This window comes from Octodon degus, unplaced genomic scaffold (genome assembly GCF_000260255.1).
Source record: "Octodon degus isolate 3935 unplaced genomic scaffold, OctDeg1.0 scaffold00012, whole genome shotgun sequence".
NCBI lineage: Eukaryota > Metazoa > Chordata > Mammalia > Rodentia > Octodontidae > Octodon > Octodon degus.
The window spans coordinates 6,632,391-6,647,651 of record NW_004524588.1 but is presented as its reverse complement, the minus strand read 5'-3'; the positions used below and the strand labels follow the sequence as shown (position 1 = coordinate 6,647,651).

General features: G+C 39.8%; 1 protein-coding gene across 1 annotated transcript in view; it reads left to right on the top strand.

The window, feature by feature from the left end:
• Positions 1-15,261, top strand: part of LOC111815167 — a 91,230-nt gene that overhangs the window by 24,278 nt on the left and 51,691 nt on the right. Inside the window, exon 3 of the mRNA XM_023709469.1 lies at positions 4,888-5,007. Within this exon, the coding sequence (XP_023565237.1) occupies positions 4,888-5,007 (120 nt within the window). The remainder of the gene's footprint in view (positions 1-4,887; positions 5,008-15,261) is intronic.

The following is a 15,261-nucleotide window of genomic DNA, read 5'->3' as shown; positions in this document are numbered from 1 at the left end:
TGTGTGTGTGTGTGTGGAACTGGGGATTGAACTCAGGCCCTTGCACTTGCCAGGCAAGCACTTATTCTACTGAGCTAACTCCCCAGCCCCTGTATTTTGTATTTTTGATCCTACTGAGTAAAGACACTGATGAAAGACAACTTCTGCAACTGCTTCAGGAAGTGACAAGAATGTTGGGATAAGCGGGTGAAAGCAAGGAGGAGCACGCTCAAGGGCACTGATGGCAGTGTCTTTTGCTGTAATATTTTTCATCAACTTAAACATTCACCGTATGCTTTTATCACCCCTTGCGTGCGTACACAGTTCTGTATAGCTGTGCGTATCCGCATTAACCTCAGTATAAGTTCAGGCTGATGTCTTTACGTAATCTAGTGCGATACACGTCATCCAGTCTTCTGTTTACCCGTAAGCTCACTTCAATAGTGAAACAAAATCTGGCTCCCACCATGTATCATCCATTTGCTTACTTATTCGTTTCTCTTAACAGAAGTTCAACAGTAATGGAAACTCACAGAGAACAATTTTCTCGACCGGAGTGAAGTACTTCTGCGCAGTTCTTTTTGCGTTTAATTTCATAATCCCCGCAGCTTCCCAAAGGTAGTTGGCTAGGCATCTTTTCCTTCTGTCCTCTTTTAGTGAGATTATTGCACACATTTTGTTTATAAATTGTTGAGACAGTGTCCTGCCATGTGGTTCAGGCAGGTCTTGAACACACTACATAGCCTAGGCTGGCCTTGAGTTCTTGGCAGTCCTCCTGCCTCAGCCTCCTGAGTGCTGGGATTGCAGGCTTGTGCTACCGCATCTGGCAGTATGAACACATGGAAATCTTCTGTGCTCTGTCTAAAACACACTTCACCCTCACCCCATAAAAATCAATGAATTTTTAAATTGTCTCTTTAGTTTTCTCGCCCCCGGATGTCGTATGGTTGAAAGCATGCAGCCTTGCCAGGCAGGCCTCTTTGCTCGGTAGTGTGCATTCAAGGGTCATCGCTATCCTCTGGGGCTTGAGAGGTCGTGTCTGTGTGCATTACAGTTTTACCCTGAGTGATGTATCATAGTTTATTCATCTGTTGATGGATATTTTAATTCTGTTTTTGATAACTATGAATATGCTCTGATGAACATTCCTGTGCAGGCTTCTGGGTAGAAATACGTTTTCAAATCAGTTAGCAAACACTAGGAGTAAGACTGCAAATACTTTTGTTAAAATTATGGTTAACTTTGTGAAAAAAAATGCCAGGCTGTTTTCCAAAGTGACCTGTATCATTTTACAGTCACACCAGTGAGATAGGAGATTTCCTCTTGTTCGCATCCTTGGTAGTGTTTATTTTGTCAGTTTTTCAGATTTTATTGACTTTTACAGGTGCGCAGCAAGACTGTATCTCACTGTGATTTTCACTCCCCGATGGTATGTCCTGAGCCTCTTTTCACAGGTTTATGTTATCTTCCATGGTAACATGTCTCTTCAGATCAGCTGCTCAACTTTTCACGAGATTGTTTTCTTATGGTCAAGTTTTTAAATAAAAATGTTCTGTTTTTCAGTGTTAGGGAACAAACCCATGTCCTTGTTCATGCTAAGCGTATACTCTATCAATGAGATACATCCTCTGTGTCTTAAGAGTTTTTTTTAAAAAATACACTTTATATATAAGCACTTCTTTTTTAAGCAAGGAACTGAACTCGAGACCTTGCACTTGCCAGGCAGGTGCTTGTGCCTCTGAGCCATATTCCCCAGCCCGTACTTTTAAAAAATATATTTTGTAAATATTTCCACCAGGACTAGCTTGCCTTTTGATTCTTTTAACAGCATCATTGGCACAGATGCTTTTAATTTTGATAAGGCAAACTCATCAATTTGATTATGATCTGGTGTCATATTTAACACCCTTGCCAAGCCCAGGGCCACCTGTCCTTTATCCTGTTTACTTATTTATTTTTGATTCTTCAGTAAAGACAGCAGAAGAGATGACTTATTGTGTATGCAGTGCACACATCTGAGAACCTAACTAGTCCAGATTGTCACAGGAAAGAACAAAGATACTGTGATATGGGTAGGGCAGCTCTATCTGAAGTGGTTGCAAATTGGCATGGTCCAAATCAGCCCTGTTGAACGTGTGTCCTGTGTTCCACAAGACCATACACTTTTAGTATTATTGTGTGATCCCTTAGAAAGACCATATGGGGTTGAACCCAGGGCCTTTGCACTGAGCTGCACCCTAAACCCTTACTTGTTGCTTGTAGTCAGTCTCGCTCTGTTGCTAAGCTGCCCAGGCTAGGCTTGAACTTGTAACCCACCTTCTTCAGCCTCCCATAGTGCTGGGATCAAAGGTGTGTACCACCATACCTGGCTGTTTGCAGTGCTACTTCTCGTGACTGGCTTGTGCCATACTCCAGCATGGCCTGCGCAGGCAGCAGGGACTGCAGTGTACCAGACGGCACCATGCAATGTTCACTCTGTCTCCTGTGTGGGTCGCACACAGTCAGTCCATTTGAAACCAGCGGAAAGGAAAGCGTTACATGCCTTTGGCAACTTGGCAGGCAGAACTCAGAGATTACTGATAATGGTATTTGAACCTGCCTGCACCTGTGTGTACCTGGGAAGCCAGGCACTGCTTGTTAAGCAGACATGTAAGTTTTCTTATTTAATTAGGGAACTTGACCTTATTATGTTATTTCATAAAATAATTTACTGTATTAAAATATTAACCAAGAAAGTTTTATTAATTTCATGTGCATATATGTATGTATGTCTATATTCTGTGTGTTGTATGTGACCCAAGATAATTCCTCTTTGCTCAGGTGGCTCAGGCAGTGCATAAGCTTGGGCATTCATGGTTGGCCTAGATCCACTGAGAAAAAAATCCTAGACAGTAGCATACAGTCCAATAACTTGTAAAGTTATGAAGCTTTGAATTTCGAATTTAGGTTTGTGATCCACTTAGAGTTAATTTTCTTTTTCAAAAAAAGATATAAGATCTGGGTCTACTTTGATTTTTTTTTGTGTGTGTGTGGATGTCTAATTGGATTAGCACAAGTAAATGTGGCTATACTAGTAAAAATGAATGTACTAATAGATTACAGATTAGGATCAGCATTAAAAGGAAAAAAATTTATTTTTAATGTGTTTTCCAGAATTGTTTATATAGAAATAGTTGAGAAATGACTCAGAAATTGAAATTTAACATAATACATATTCTATACTGATATAGTTCTCGGACACTGTATGGGAGTCATTTCCCTGTGTCTCATTCAGAGATTCTTCTATATAACAATGGTGTCTTTGGCATACAGCAACAGCTTTCGGTTCTTACCATAGGAAGCAGTAAAGTAGGATTGTTTTCCACCAAGAGGATCTAGACAGTGGTGGTGAACCCAAGGCACATGCGCCTCAGTGGGCGCCTGGAACCCTTCTTCACCCCACCATTGCTCCGGCCGCCAAGCCTTGAGGTTTCATTGCAGTATTGATACTTTGCAGTAAATAAGTGATTTTTGGGGTTGCTATGTGGGCTCCTGGGCTCTAAAAGCTTCACCATTATTGATCTGGAGCAAGAGACTTGTAGGATGTGTGTTGGGAAGAGGTAGATAATGCCCACAATATCTAAAGCCCCAAAACTTAACCGTAGTGTCTGGTCTAGAATAGAGTCCCATACCTCTTCTGTCACAAGTGGCTTTTTTTCAAGTACTTTTCTTTTTTTATTTATTCTTTTTTTAAAATAATTTTATTGATAAATAAATAGCAATGAGACAGTTTCAAATCAAATCGCTAGGACAGTTTCAATAATTAACACACTACATACATTCTCCTTAGTGGTTAATTGCTGTACAAGATGCGGACTTGATATCCTATTTACAAACACCATTAGAACAAATCATTCTATTCATTAAGAGAATGTAACTATATATCTATCCTAACCACTCTGAATACACAGATACAAAATGGACATTCATCTGTATCCCCTTTTTTGGTTAAGTTCCATTATTTGAATATTAGAGGTGTGTAAACTCAGCAAAATATTCTAAAAGAGTCCAGTAGCCCATAATAGTATTGGGTCTTCCGCTTAACTTGCAATGTCACAAATTGATGACCTGAGTCCCCCACAGCTCAACATAATAGCATGGCTTTACTTCCTATATTTCGTCTTCATACTTTTCTACTGGATGGTTAAGACCAAGGTAAAGCAGGACCTATGCAACAAGAGTTGTAGCTTTTAGGTCTGATAAGGTCAGTGAAATCCCCTCAGGATTTATCCTGAGATCCTGTACCTCAGATTGTAGAACCTTTGTCAGTGTCAGCCATGTGGATGAGTCACGGCCATTGCTTGGCCAATGTGCTCTAAGTACTTTTCTTTTACCAAATATTTTTGTTATTGACATTGGAAACACAAGTACTTATATTGTTCCTTGAGAGAACCAGTAGCCTTCATGAAGCATCTAGAGAGGCTTGTGAGTATCCAGGGTACTAAATCCATGATGTCCTTTAATTCTTCCTACAACTCCTTCAGATCAGTGTCTTTATCTCCATAAAGGAGATCATAGGCTCTGCATGACAAAGGAACTTGCGCATGGTTGATAGTGTTGGGATGGGAACCCTGATGTACCCCCAAATCTCCCTTCTTTACACTTGGCTGTGCTGCCTTTCACAAAAGAAAAAGCATTCGGAGAGTCTTAGGTGCCCTTGATTAATTGTGTGTGTGTGTGTGTGTGTGTGTGTGTGTGTGTGTTTGAGACAGGGTCACATTATGCAGTTCAGGCTGGCCTTGAGCCCACTTTATAGCCCAGAATGCTCTCAAACTCACAATGATCCTCCTGCCTCAGCCTCCTGAGTGCTGGGATTACAGGCATGTGCCACCACTCTCTTTTAATCCTTTTTTTTTTTTTTTTTTTTGGAAACCAGAGATTGAACTCAGGCCCTTGTGCTTGCCAGGGAAACTCTTCCTCCACTGGTTTAGCAGAGTAGACACTGAAGATCGGTTCTTGCTGACTGATTTATACTCCACTGACTTAGAGGTGTGTGTTACTGAAGTATGTTTATAAAGAATGAGATTCTTTTAAAGAGGTGATTATGGGGGATTAGGAAAAATGAAATAGTTAATGGTACTACTATTAGCTATTTGCCCTTTTTTTTTCTTTTTAATGTATTTTGTATAGGATCTCACTATGAAGATCAGACTTATAGTAATTCTCCTGTTTTCAGCCTCCCAAGCACTGGGATTACAGGCATGCACCACCATGCCCAGTCTCAATCGCTGTCTCAGCACTCCCCAAGGGTGGGGCCGGCACCTCAGGGATTGAACCCTGGCCTCTGCGCTCTGCCTAAGCAGGTTCTTTAGTCTGCTGAGCTATCTGGCCAGCCCTATTTGCCCTTTCTTCCACTGAATTTTAAGTTTCTTGGGGCAGGGAACCGAGTCTAAGTTATCTTGAAACTCCCTGTGGTGCACATGGTGATGCATGACACATCACATGTGATACACCTGGTCGAATAAAATTAGCACTCGGGAACCTACTTTTTACAGACTAGATATCTGAAGGTTAAACATCATTGCATTTCACTTGTTTATTCACTCTTCCTTGATTGAGCATTTGTTGAGCATCTGTTGTGTGCCAGACACTGGAAATACTGTCTGAGGGTGAATAAAACAGGATGTCTTGGCTGGCTGGTGTGTGATCCCAGCACTCGTGAGGCTGAAGTGGGAAGGTCACTATGAATGTGAGGTTGAGGGAGAACTTGTCTGAAAGACAAGAAGGAAGACAGGCTCTCTGCCCTCTGTTATTAGGAGACTCATGTAGTGGAGGGAGCCAGGTGACAGGTGACCGTTTCAGTGCTAAGTACAGCCTGAGGAAGTGTGTATTAAAAACAAACAATGGACTTTGGAACCAGAGAACCTGTATCTGCCTTCTTGACACAGTTGCTGGGGTGGGGGAAGAGTTCAGTGAAAGTGTGTGTGTATGTTTATGGTTTTCTTTTCTTTCTTTCTTTTCTTTTTTTTTTTTTTTTTTTTTGGCGGTACTGGAGATTGAACTCATGACCTTGAACTTGCCAGGCAAGCACTTATTCTACTGAGCTGTCTCCCCAGCTCTGTGGTTTTCTTGTAGTACAAAGTTTACAAAAAGAGAAGTTCATGGTGTCTGAGAAGTTGGAGATTTTGAGGCCCACAGTGGAGCATGAGGCTGGACTCAGCATCTGGCAAGTATTGAATGGGTTGGAACCATGGGAGAGGAGGAGATTTGTTTGGGTATTCCCACACTCACAGCTCACAGGCAGCTGAAGAACCGGATATTTTTCATTTTCATAAGTGACAGAACAATAGACTATTCATGATTTCAAGGGAGGAAAGAATAAAGATACCAGACCTGCTGGAGGACTGTGGAAATCGCTTCAATCATATGGCTTTCTGAATGCAACCCTTTCTGTTAGGTATGCTCTTCTGCATGTTTGGAGTCGTGTGACACTTATGTGGTTGAACAGGACTTCAGTAGAACTGGCATATTTTTGGTGAAATTGGAGGACCTGTGTCAAACCACTCATATATTTAATAGCACAGCAATCTAAGAGTGCTTAGATCTACTTCAGTCTAGAATCCCAGGCCTTAAAAAAAGATTCTTTTTTTTTTTTTTAATGTATTTGGTTGTTGCAGGGTCTCACTACGCAGCTCAGACTCATGGTGATTCTCTTGTTTTCAGCCTGCCCAGTGCTGGGATTACAGGAGTGCTCCATGGGGTAGCTGGCTCAGCCCACCCTGGCGGTGGAGCTGTTGTGGCATGTGGTGCCAGGAATCGAACCATGGTCCCCCTGCTTCACCTTAGCAGGTGCTTTAGTCCACTGAGCTATCTCACTGGTCCCTTCAAACAGATTCTGAATAGAATCTTAAACCACAGTACTTAAGAATGCACTGAAATGATTTGTTAAATGAACTGTAGCTTGACAGGAGGTCAGAGTCCTAGACTTGAAAAGTTACTTTTAAGACACAGGAGGAAGGAAACAGGAAAGAAAAATGGAGATGAAAAAAATGGAGATAGATAGAAGAAAGGTTTGAACATGAAGACGGAAAAACCTTTTTACTGAAGGCGGTTGGATTCCATTTTATTCAGAAAATCTTGTTTTAGTAGCATTAGAATGTTGTCTCCCTAAATTATTCCCTGTATCTTGAGCTTAGTGTATATCTACTAGGGTGTTTATTGGTTTACTGCAACCATCAAACGGATCTAATGTATGGAGTATGTTTGTGATAATTAAACACTGTAATTTCATCTTGCTCCTTCTAATATTTGTAATGATAATTGCTTGTAATCTCCTTCATTAGAAGTTAAAACGTTGAGAAAAGTGTTATGTGGCAAAGTAAAGCTGAAAGAAAGCCAAGTGTAAATCCCGTCCCTTTTGAAAAAACAATATAATTTATCTCATTTTCTGTACTGATTTCGGGTTTTTACACACAAATGTACAGTAAGGTAGTTTTAATATTTAAAGACAGGTATACTGTGATGATGGAGAAGAAGATATGCCTCGCTGCTTAGATAGTGAATGTCAAATTAAAAAACCCCTCTGCTTTGCTTGCTTTTTGGGAGGTGACCTAGATTTCTTGAAATGCAGTTTATAACTTTGAGTATTAATGACTTCTTTATATCAGCACACACAGCTCTGTATTTGGTTGTTTCTTTCATATCAAAAAGAAAAGAGTACACTACTTTATCTCTGCAGACTTCCTCTTCCCATAAAAGGATGCTCAGCTTGGGTCTGTGTGCGTGTAAACCTACTATTTGTCTTTCTACTGTTTTCAGATCTTTAACCGTCTTATAACAAACTGTATATTTGGGAGATGTAAAATATTAATTTTGTTGGTAGTCTCTCCTTTTGCTTTCTTGTGGAGCCTTGTGAAATCCTAAATAATTGAAAGCAGTAGATTTTTTTTTTTTGTGATAAAAATCTGGCCACTGGGCCAATACTTGTGGCATTATTCTCACAATACCCATGTGAAGGTGTGGGATTCGTGTGCATGCCCAAAGGATATGTTAGATTATTTTTACCTACTGAGAAAAATAACCCTCTAAGAATTTTAGTGTGCATTATTTCCTAGATTGCTTAAAGTACTAAGCACTTCTATTTTAAAATAAATAATCCAAGATAGGCAAAGCTGAACAATAATGTATAGAGAATAATAAAAGCACAATAGCTTAGTCAAGCAGCGTGGCGGGTCTGGGACATCAACACTTTAAAGCTGAAGCAGGGGAACACTTGAGCTCAGATGTTGAAGACCAACCTGGGAAGCCCAGTGAGACCCTATGTTGAAAAAATTATCTCCCTCCCTCCTTGTCTCCCTCCTGCCTTGCCTCCCTCTATGCTGACAATTAAATATAGGGATAATCGGGTATTTATATTTTACATATTAGTATGTTTGCTGTTTTGTAACATTACAGAATCAGTTGTTTAAAGCCTCTTTCCTACTAAGTTCTTTTCACTTTTCATGTTTCTTTTCTAAAACAAATTTCAGTGCTAGTTACCACAATGTCTTTGTACTGGCCACATTTCCGTTTCTCAGCTTTATCTTAACTTTGCTCCTTTTGGTAGTGACATGAAGAAAATAGTCTTATAAAATTCCTCAAGCAGGTAAGTAGTCATGTGGGCTTCTCCTTCAGCGCAGGTCACTCCTCTCCACCTTCCTTGTCCTCTGGCCCAGTGTCTAGCAGCCTTATTCAGTCCTCAAATGACTTCAATTGAAAAGTGTATCTTTCCTAACTTTGATGTCTTTCCAGTTAGTACTATTGCGACTCTTTCTCACTCTCCAGGGAGATGCCAGCCATGGCGAGGGAAATCTCAATAAAAGAAACGTTCATTGTAGTTATGATAGTGAAGGTCGAGCGTAGGGGGTTTGAAACAAAGGAGTACTTGAAGCCCTTAACACCCTCCATCTTGTCTGGGTACAATGTACTTTGAAAATGGTAAGATTACATTATAAAGTTCATGAAATCTTTTTTTGGTGCTAGGAATCGAACTCCAGACCTTGTGCTTGCCAGGCAGGAGCTTATGCCGCTGAGCTATCTCCCCTGCTTGTTCATGAAATCTTGTCATAGTCAACATAACAGTGCTTAAGTGTAATAGCATAGAGGACCCAGTCTCAAAATGAAGCCATTCAGTTTTTGTACTAATTAGAAAGATCCACTATAGTTTTATTTGTATTTCAGAATATATACATGCTGTTGATTTTTTAAAAAAGTTTTCCTATTGTTTTGTGGAAGTCCTTTATCACTATTGGGATCTTTAGACTTTGAATTGAAATATATCTCAAGCAAAGCTATATAAAAGAATTTTGCATGGTGTACTTATTCCATAACATCTGAACAAGAATCAAAGTCTCATCTTAACTCCAGGGCTTCCCTCCTCCACCAGTATCTGTTATCTATAGTTATTTCTGGTTTTTTCTCTGCCAGGCAGTTAATGGAATAGTTGAAGTATGATTTTGTAGCTGTCCCAGGGCTACAAGGTAGACGATCTGTTGATAAAGAGTAATTGAATACAATGGATCATTTACGTTTTGTGTTATATTTATGATTTTGAAAGGCATCAATGAGATCAACCTACTGTTATCCAGAAATACAACATTTTAAATAAGCTTTCAAACTGCTTAATAAAATGGAAAAAGAAATGCTGTTGGTAGAATCCAACAGAGAAATAGTTTACTGGTCTCAAGAGTAAAAACACTAACATTTCTCAAGAAGACATGAGCCATTTTTATTTTATTTAGTTTATTATTATTTTTTTCTGGCTGGCTCAGTCCACCCTGGGGGCAGGGCTGGTGTGGCATGTGGTGCTTGGGATCAAACCACCGTCCCTGCACTTGCCTAAGCTTACCTAAGCAGGTGCTTCAGACCTTTGAGCTATCTCGCCGGCTCCTCATGAGCCATTTCATCACTACTGTGTTGTTTGTGAGCTGTGTCTAAGGAACTTTGACTGTATGTTGTAAGAACCAACATATTCTTTGACATAAGAATATAGTAAATATTCAATAAATAAAGACAAAGGCTTTGGGTTCTGAACGTGGAAATTTCGACTTTTATAAGATGTAACAGCTAGATACATTATTTCTAGCTCTCAATGATTTTAATAGACTAAAGTGTACATTGATTAGATTTTGTGCCTTAGTGTAGTAAATGCCTGCAGATTCATAGAGGCTAGTCCATTTGTCGTTAGTTCCCGAGACCCTGGATACGAACTTGGGGTGGTTTGTTCAGATTAGGTAGCTAATCTAAGCCTGCCAGGTGTTTCTCTCTTTGAAGAATTACGGTGTCTACAGATTTTTGCAAGGATTGCTTTGAGAACATGGCTTAACTTTAAAATCCAGAGGTAAGAATTTAGCCAGAGGTGTATTTTTTTCCCTTCTGAAAGAATATTTAAAAACTTCTATCTGTGATCCTTTCAGCTGCCCTTTCCTTTCCCTCTAATTACTCTTGCTAAATTTTCACTGTTGCTGTCAGCCACTGGAAAGGATAGTACTGGGACAGGAATTTATTTTAAAGGAAAAGCATAGAAGAAAAATATTTCATAAAGGCCTACTGAATTTAATAAATCATGTAACAGCTCTCCTTTGTATGGGAGGGTGCTTTGCTATAGCAGCGCTGGATTTATTAGCTCTCAGCTTTCTTCTGTGGTCTTTCTTCTGATTTGCATCTGTGAGTCGACTTATGTGGGACTGGAAGGCTGGCTGAGCCACGGCAGGCTCGTTGACTTAGAGCAACCTAATTTCATTGCTTGGCCTTACAGAGTTGGACATATACAACTTCATTTAGTAGAAACTCATTTCATTCCAATTAGTGAAATTTATCTGTCACTAAGGAAGTACTGAAAAAGTGCCACTAAATGCTAGTGCTGTTCCTCAATAATAAGGATATTGTAGCTAACAACCCAGTCAATGTTCTTATTTTTACTAAGTGCTCAATGTCGGGTTAACTTAAAGGAAGCTTGAAAACTTTAAAGAAGCACCAGCCAGGCATGACACGGCATGGCTATAGTTCTAACTACTCTGAAGGCTGAGGCAGGAGGAGTTCAAGTTGGAAGCTAGCTTGGCCAACTGAGCATGACCCCGTCAGAACTTAAAAAAGAAAGGGCTGGTCATGTAGCTCAGACATGACATGCTGGAGGCCCTGGGTTTCAGCCCCAGTACTGCAAAGAAAAAAAAGAGGTAAATGTTTAAAAAGTGTGGAAAATAAAGGAAAACCTATATCTCTGTAATTACTATTCACATTTTTCTATTCTAATTTGAAGATATTGTCTATTATATTTTTCTATGTGTACTGTTATTGTGGGTTATAAAGTAAGTCTATTTCTAAATTATGCCTGATTTTACAGTAATTTTGCTAATACTTGTTATTTATGAGCTGTGGGAAAAATTACAATATATCAGTCCTCCCTTTGAAAGATTTTCAGCTATTAAGGTCAATTTAAGATCATATCAGACAAGCCTGGTTTGTGTTATTTTTATATACACTATTCAGTATTCTCCCCCACCCCCCCGAAACTTTAGGGATAAATTATTTATAAAATGAAGTCATACTGTAGACTTCAAGTTGGTGGCAGGGTATTAAAGTTTAGAGATGGGAAAATTCTATTATCTTGAATTTGCATGTGGATAAGGCTGCCGTATGAATTGTGAAGTTGTGAAATTGCTCTTGCATTTCACTTGGAAGAAAGAAAAATGTGTACTCCTCCTCCTTTCGTAGAGCCAAGCCTTTCTAACATACTTCTCAAATTACACACCACTGAAATGATCCGCACAATGTGTGTGGCTCATGTGTTTCTCGTTAGCTAATATGAATGAAAGATTCATAACTATCTGTTTCAAAAATCTTCTTTATTTGCATTGCAGAGAGCTTGGTAGCTTAGTAGCAGGATCAGGGATTCATTTTAAATCCTGTGTATATGTAGGGGTTGGGCTGCGAAGGACAAAAAACTCAAAAAGGTTTCAGCTCATAATGTTCCAGATAGTTATCACACTATTGATGACTTTGTTGGCTGTGGAAGGATCAAGGTGCCTGAGTTTTCCCACATTCGTGGCAACCTGGCTCAGATGTTTTTGTCTGTGCTATAGAAAGCCTGCTAACCTTTCCCTCAGCTTGCCTACTGGGCACTGTAGCACAGTATCAGAGGGAGGAGGAAGTCAGACAAACTTGCCAGACAGATGGTTGGAGTCCCTGTGGCCACCTTGTGACCTAATTTTCCAGGCTTTGTCTCCCTACCTGGAGAGCAGTAACTCTCTGCTGTTGCCTTCAGGAATGCTAGGCTTGTGTGTAAGTTGAGGGTACTGTGGGGAGAAGGAGGCAGGATGGGTGTATATAAAATTTTATCTCTGCATCTTTGCCAGGTTCTTAATACACAAATGGTTTTGTTCTAATAGAAACCTTAATTCATCATTTCCTTCTTCTGGATAGTCCTTCTGTGTCTTAAATCATTACCAGGGAATCTTGGTAGTATTCTAAAACACAGTTATTTTAGAAGATTTGTTTTAAGAAAAAAGATAATGTTAGTGTTTGAATATATTATTAGATGGTAGAATTATTTCTGTTTTATTCTGTAGTAAATTAGTTTGACAGTTGTTTAGCTATCCAAGTAAGATGAGGCTATTTCTCTTCCATTCAACAAATATTTCTGAATACATGTAATTAATTATGTTCTTAAGTCCCTTAAGATTCCCAGCCTTAGGTATACATTTTATAAATCACTACTGCTAACCATGAGATCAGATTATAGGTACCAATATGAATTCTTATTTTTGTTTGGTTAGACAATGACTTCTCCTAATTGTCTTCTTGTCTCTCTGTAGACTGATGAGACACAGATAGGAATTTCTTCTTCCCATTCATATGTTTCACGTCATGGGTTATGTCGATATAATGTACTGAGATTATTTGCTGGAAAGGTCAAATACATGTGGACTATGTCAGCTAAACATATTTAAGTCATTATTTAAATACTTGGAGTTAGAATTTACTTGCTTCTGCTATGTTGCATCTTTCTTTCCATTCCCAAAGCTTTCTTAACTCTCCTTATCATCTTTTCAAAGGGTTGATGAGCCCAGTTTTAAAATATTTCACATATCCCTTTGACAGGAAATGGATCCTATGAATATCTTCAACATCAGTTGCATCTGGGAATCTTCATTCATTTTCTTCTTCCTCTGGGAATGACTGAAGTTCAGTGGCCTCAGGATTGCCTTCTAATTTCCACCTTGATTTAAACCAAAGTGCAGTAAGAGAGTCATTAATAATTAAAATTAATAATATTGGAATGTAATTTTAATAATTTAGGCCTCTGTTGTAAAATGTGTTATGGAATCGGTTTAAAATACATGTCTGTGTCTGAGTATTTATATAATAAGCTCGTAAGAGTTTAGGTGTCTCTTGGTGTGGTAATTTGCACATCTAGAAGATATTACCTTAGGATCTTCTGTGGCTGCCTTATTTCTTTCTTGTTCATATAAAGATTTTTTTCAGAGAAGTCTGTACCTGCTGATTCCTCATCCTCACTTCTACCTTAGTCAACCCACTGAGGTCTGGTGCCTGAGCACATGTCTCCAAGACTAAAAAGAAAATGTATAATTAAAAAAAAATCTTACTTCATTTTGTTGTCGACTGGTAAGATATTTGAGGACATAGACTGTGTTTGTTTCTCACAGTTTCTGGTTACCTTGCAGATTGTTTGTTGAATGAATGTGAGTTTGTAATGATCTTTGCCACTTGCTCAAAAGAAACTTTCCCTTCCTTTGGCTCCCCTAGGCTGTTGTTTGCAAGCTGCATCCACCTCTACTTTCAGATGTTATTTCAGAAGTAGTGCACCTTGGGTGGAACTCTACCAGCCCTTGGAGGCAGGCCTCTGCTCAAGCTGGTCTAGCGCCATCTGTTGGTAGTAGAGCAATTAAAAAATTAGCAAAGAAGTAGCAGAAATGAACCAGAGCTTGAAACAAATGGACTTAGTGGACATATACACAGTGTTCCCCCAACCACAGCTGAATGCACGTTGTTTTCAGCTGCACATGGGTCATTTTTATTTATTTGTTTGTTCTTTGTTTTTTTCCCAGCTCATGGTTTTGTGCATGTAAGATACAAGTTGAGAAGGTTCTGAATTTCCAGAATTATTTTCTCAGCCCTGGTTTCCTTTTGTGTTAGTTTTTCTCTCATTATCTTTCCAGATGACTTCAGTTCTACCTGGTTTCTGCTGGCACTCGAGTCTCACTTCTTTGTCTTCACCCCAAACCTTTCTCCTGAGTACTGACCCATCATTTTTTTCTTTCATTTATGTATTTGGTTCAGGGTCTCACTACACAGATCGAACTTGTAGTGATCCTCCTGTTTTCAGCCTCCCTGAGTGCTGGAATTACAGGCATGTGCCACCATGCCTGGACTCAGTGGCCAGCTCAGCATGGCCCGGGGGTGGGGCCAGCGCAGCATGCGGGACCAGGGATTGAACCCTTGTCCCTGTGCTTGCCAAAGCAGGTGCTTAGTCCACTGAGCTTAGTCGCTGGCCCTTGATCCATCATTTCTCACTACCCTAATGACACACAAACCCCTCAGACTTCACATCTTCCAAAACAAAAGTGTTGCATTTCCACTAACTTCACTTTTTCTCCCGTCCCTTTATACAGAGCTACTGTTACCCAGGTGACAACATCAGGCCTCTGTCTTTTTCTAGACGCTTTTCCTCTCCTTTCCTACCCTGTGCTCCACCTGTTAGTGGGCAGTCATCTGATCCCTGCTTGGCTGGTGGAATGCTGCCCTCTGCCCCTCACTGCTGATTGCTTCACCATCCTGCTTGACATTCCTCAGGGCTTCCCCAAGCGTTCATTATGAAGTCCAGCTCTTCTTTATGGTGGTACACAGTGAAGGGCCTCTGTCGCACAGTCCCCGCTTTCCCTCTGAGACTCATTCTTTCATTTTCTTTTCCTCTATAAAGACCACAACCTTTGAAATTTCCTGAATACACTTAGTTTTGTTCTTTGATGACTTTGCCATGCTGTTTCCTTTGCCTTGAGTTTCTTGTTTGTGAGCTGTGTCTGTGGAAAACTACTCATTTTGAATTCTTCTTAAAGATCTCTTCACTGGGAAAAAAATTAGTCATCTCTTCATTGTAACCATGTGGCATCTCATACTTCCTTCAAATAATTATCATGTTGTAGCCTATGGATTTCTTGTCTCTCTGTCTCTCTCTGTCTCTGTCTCTCTGTCTCTCTGTCTCTGTCTGTCTCTGTCTGTCTCTGTCTGTCTCTGTCTTTCATATAT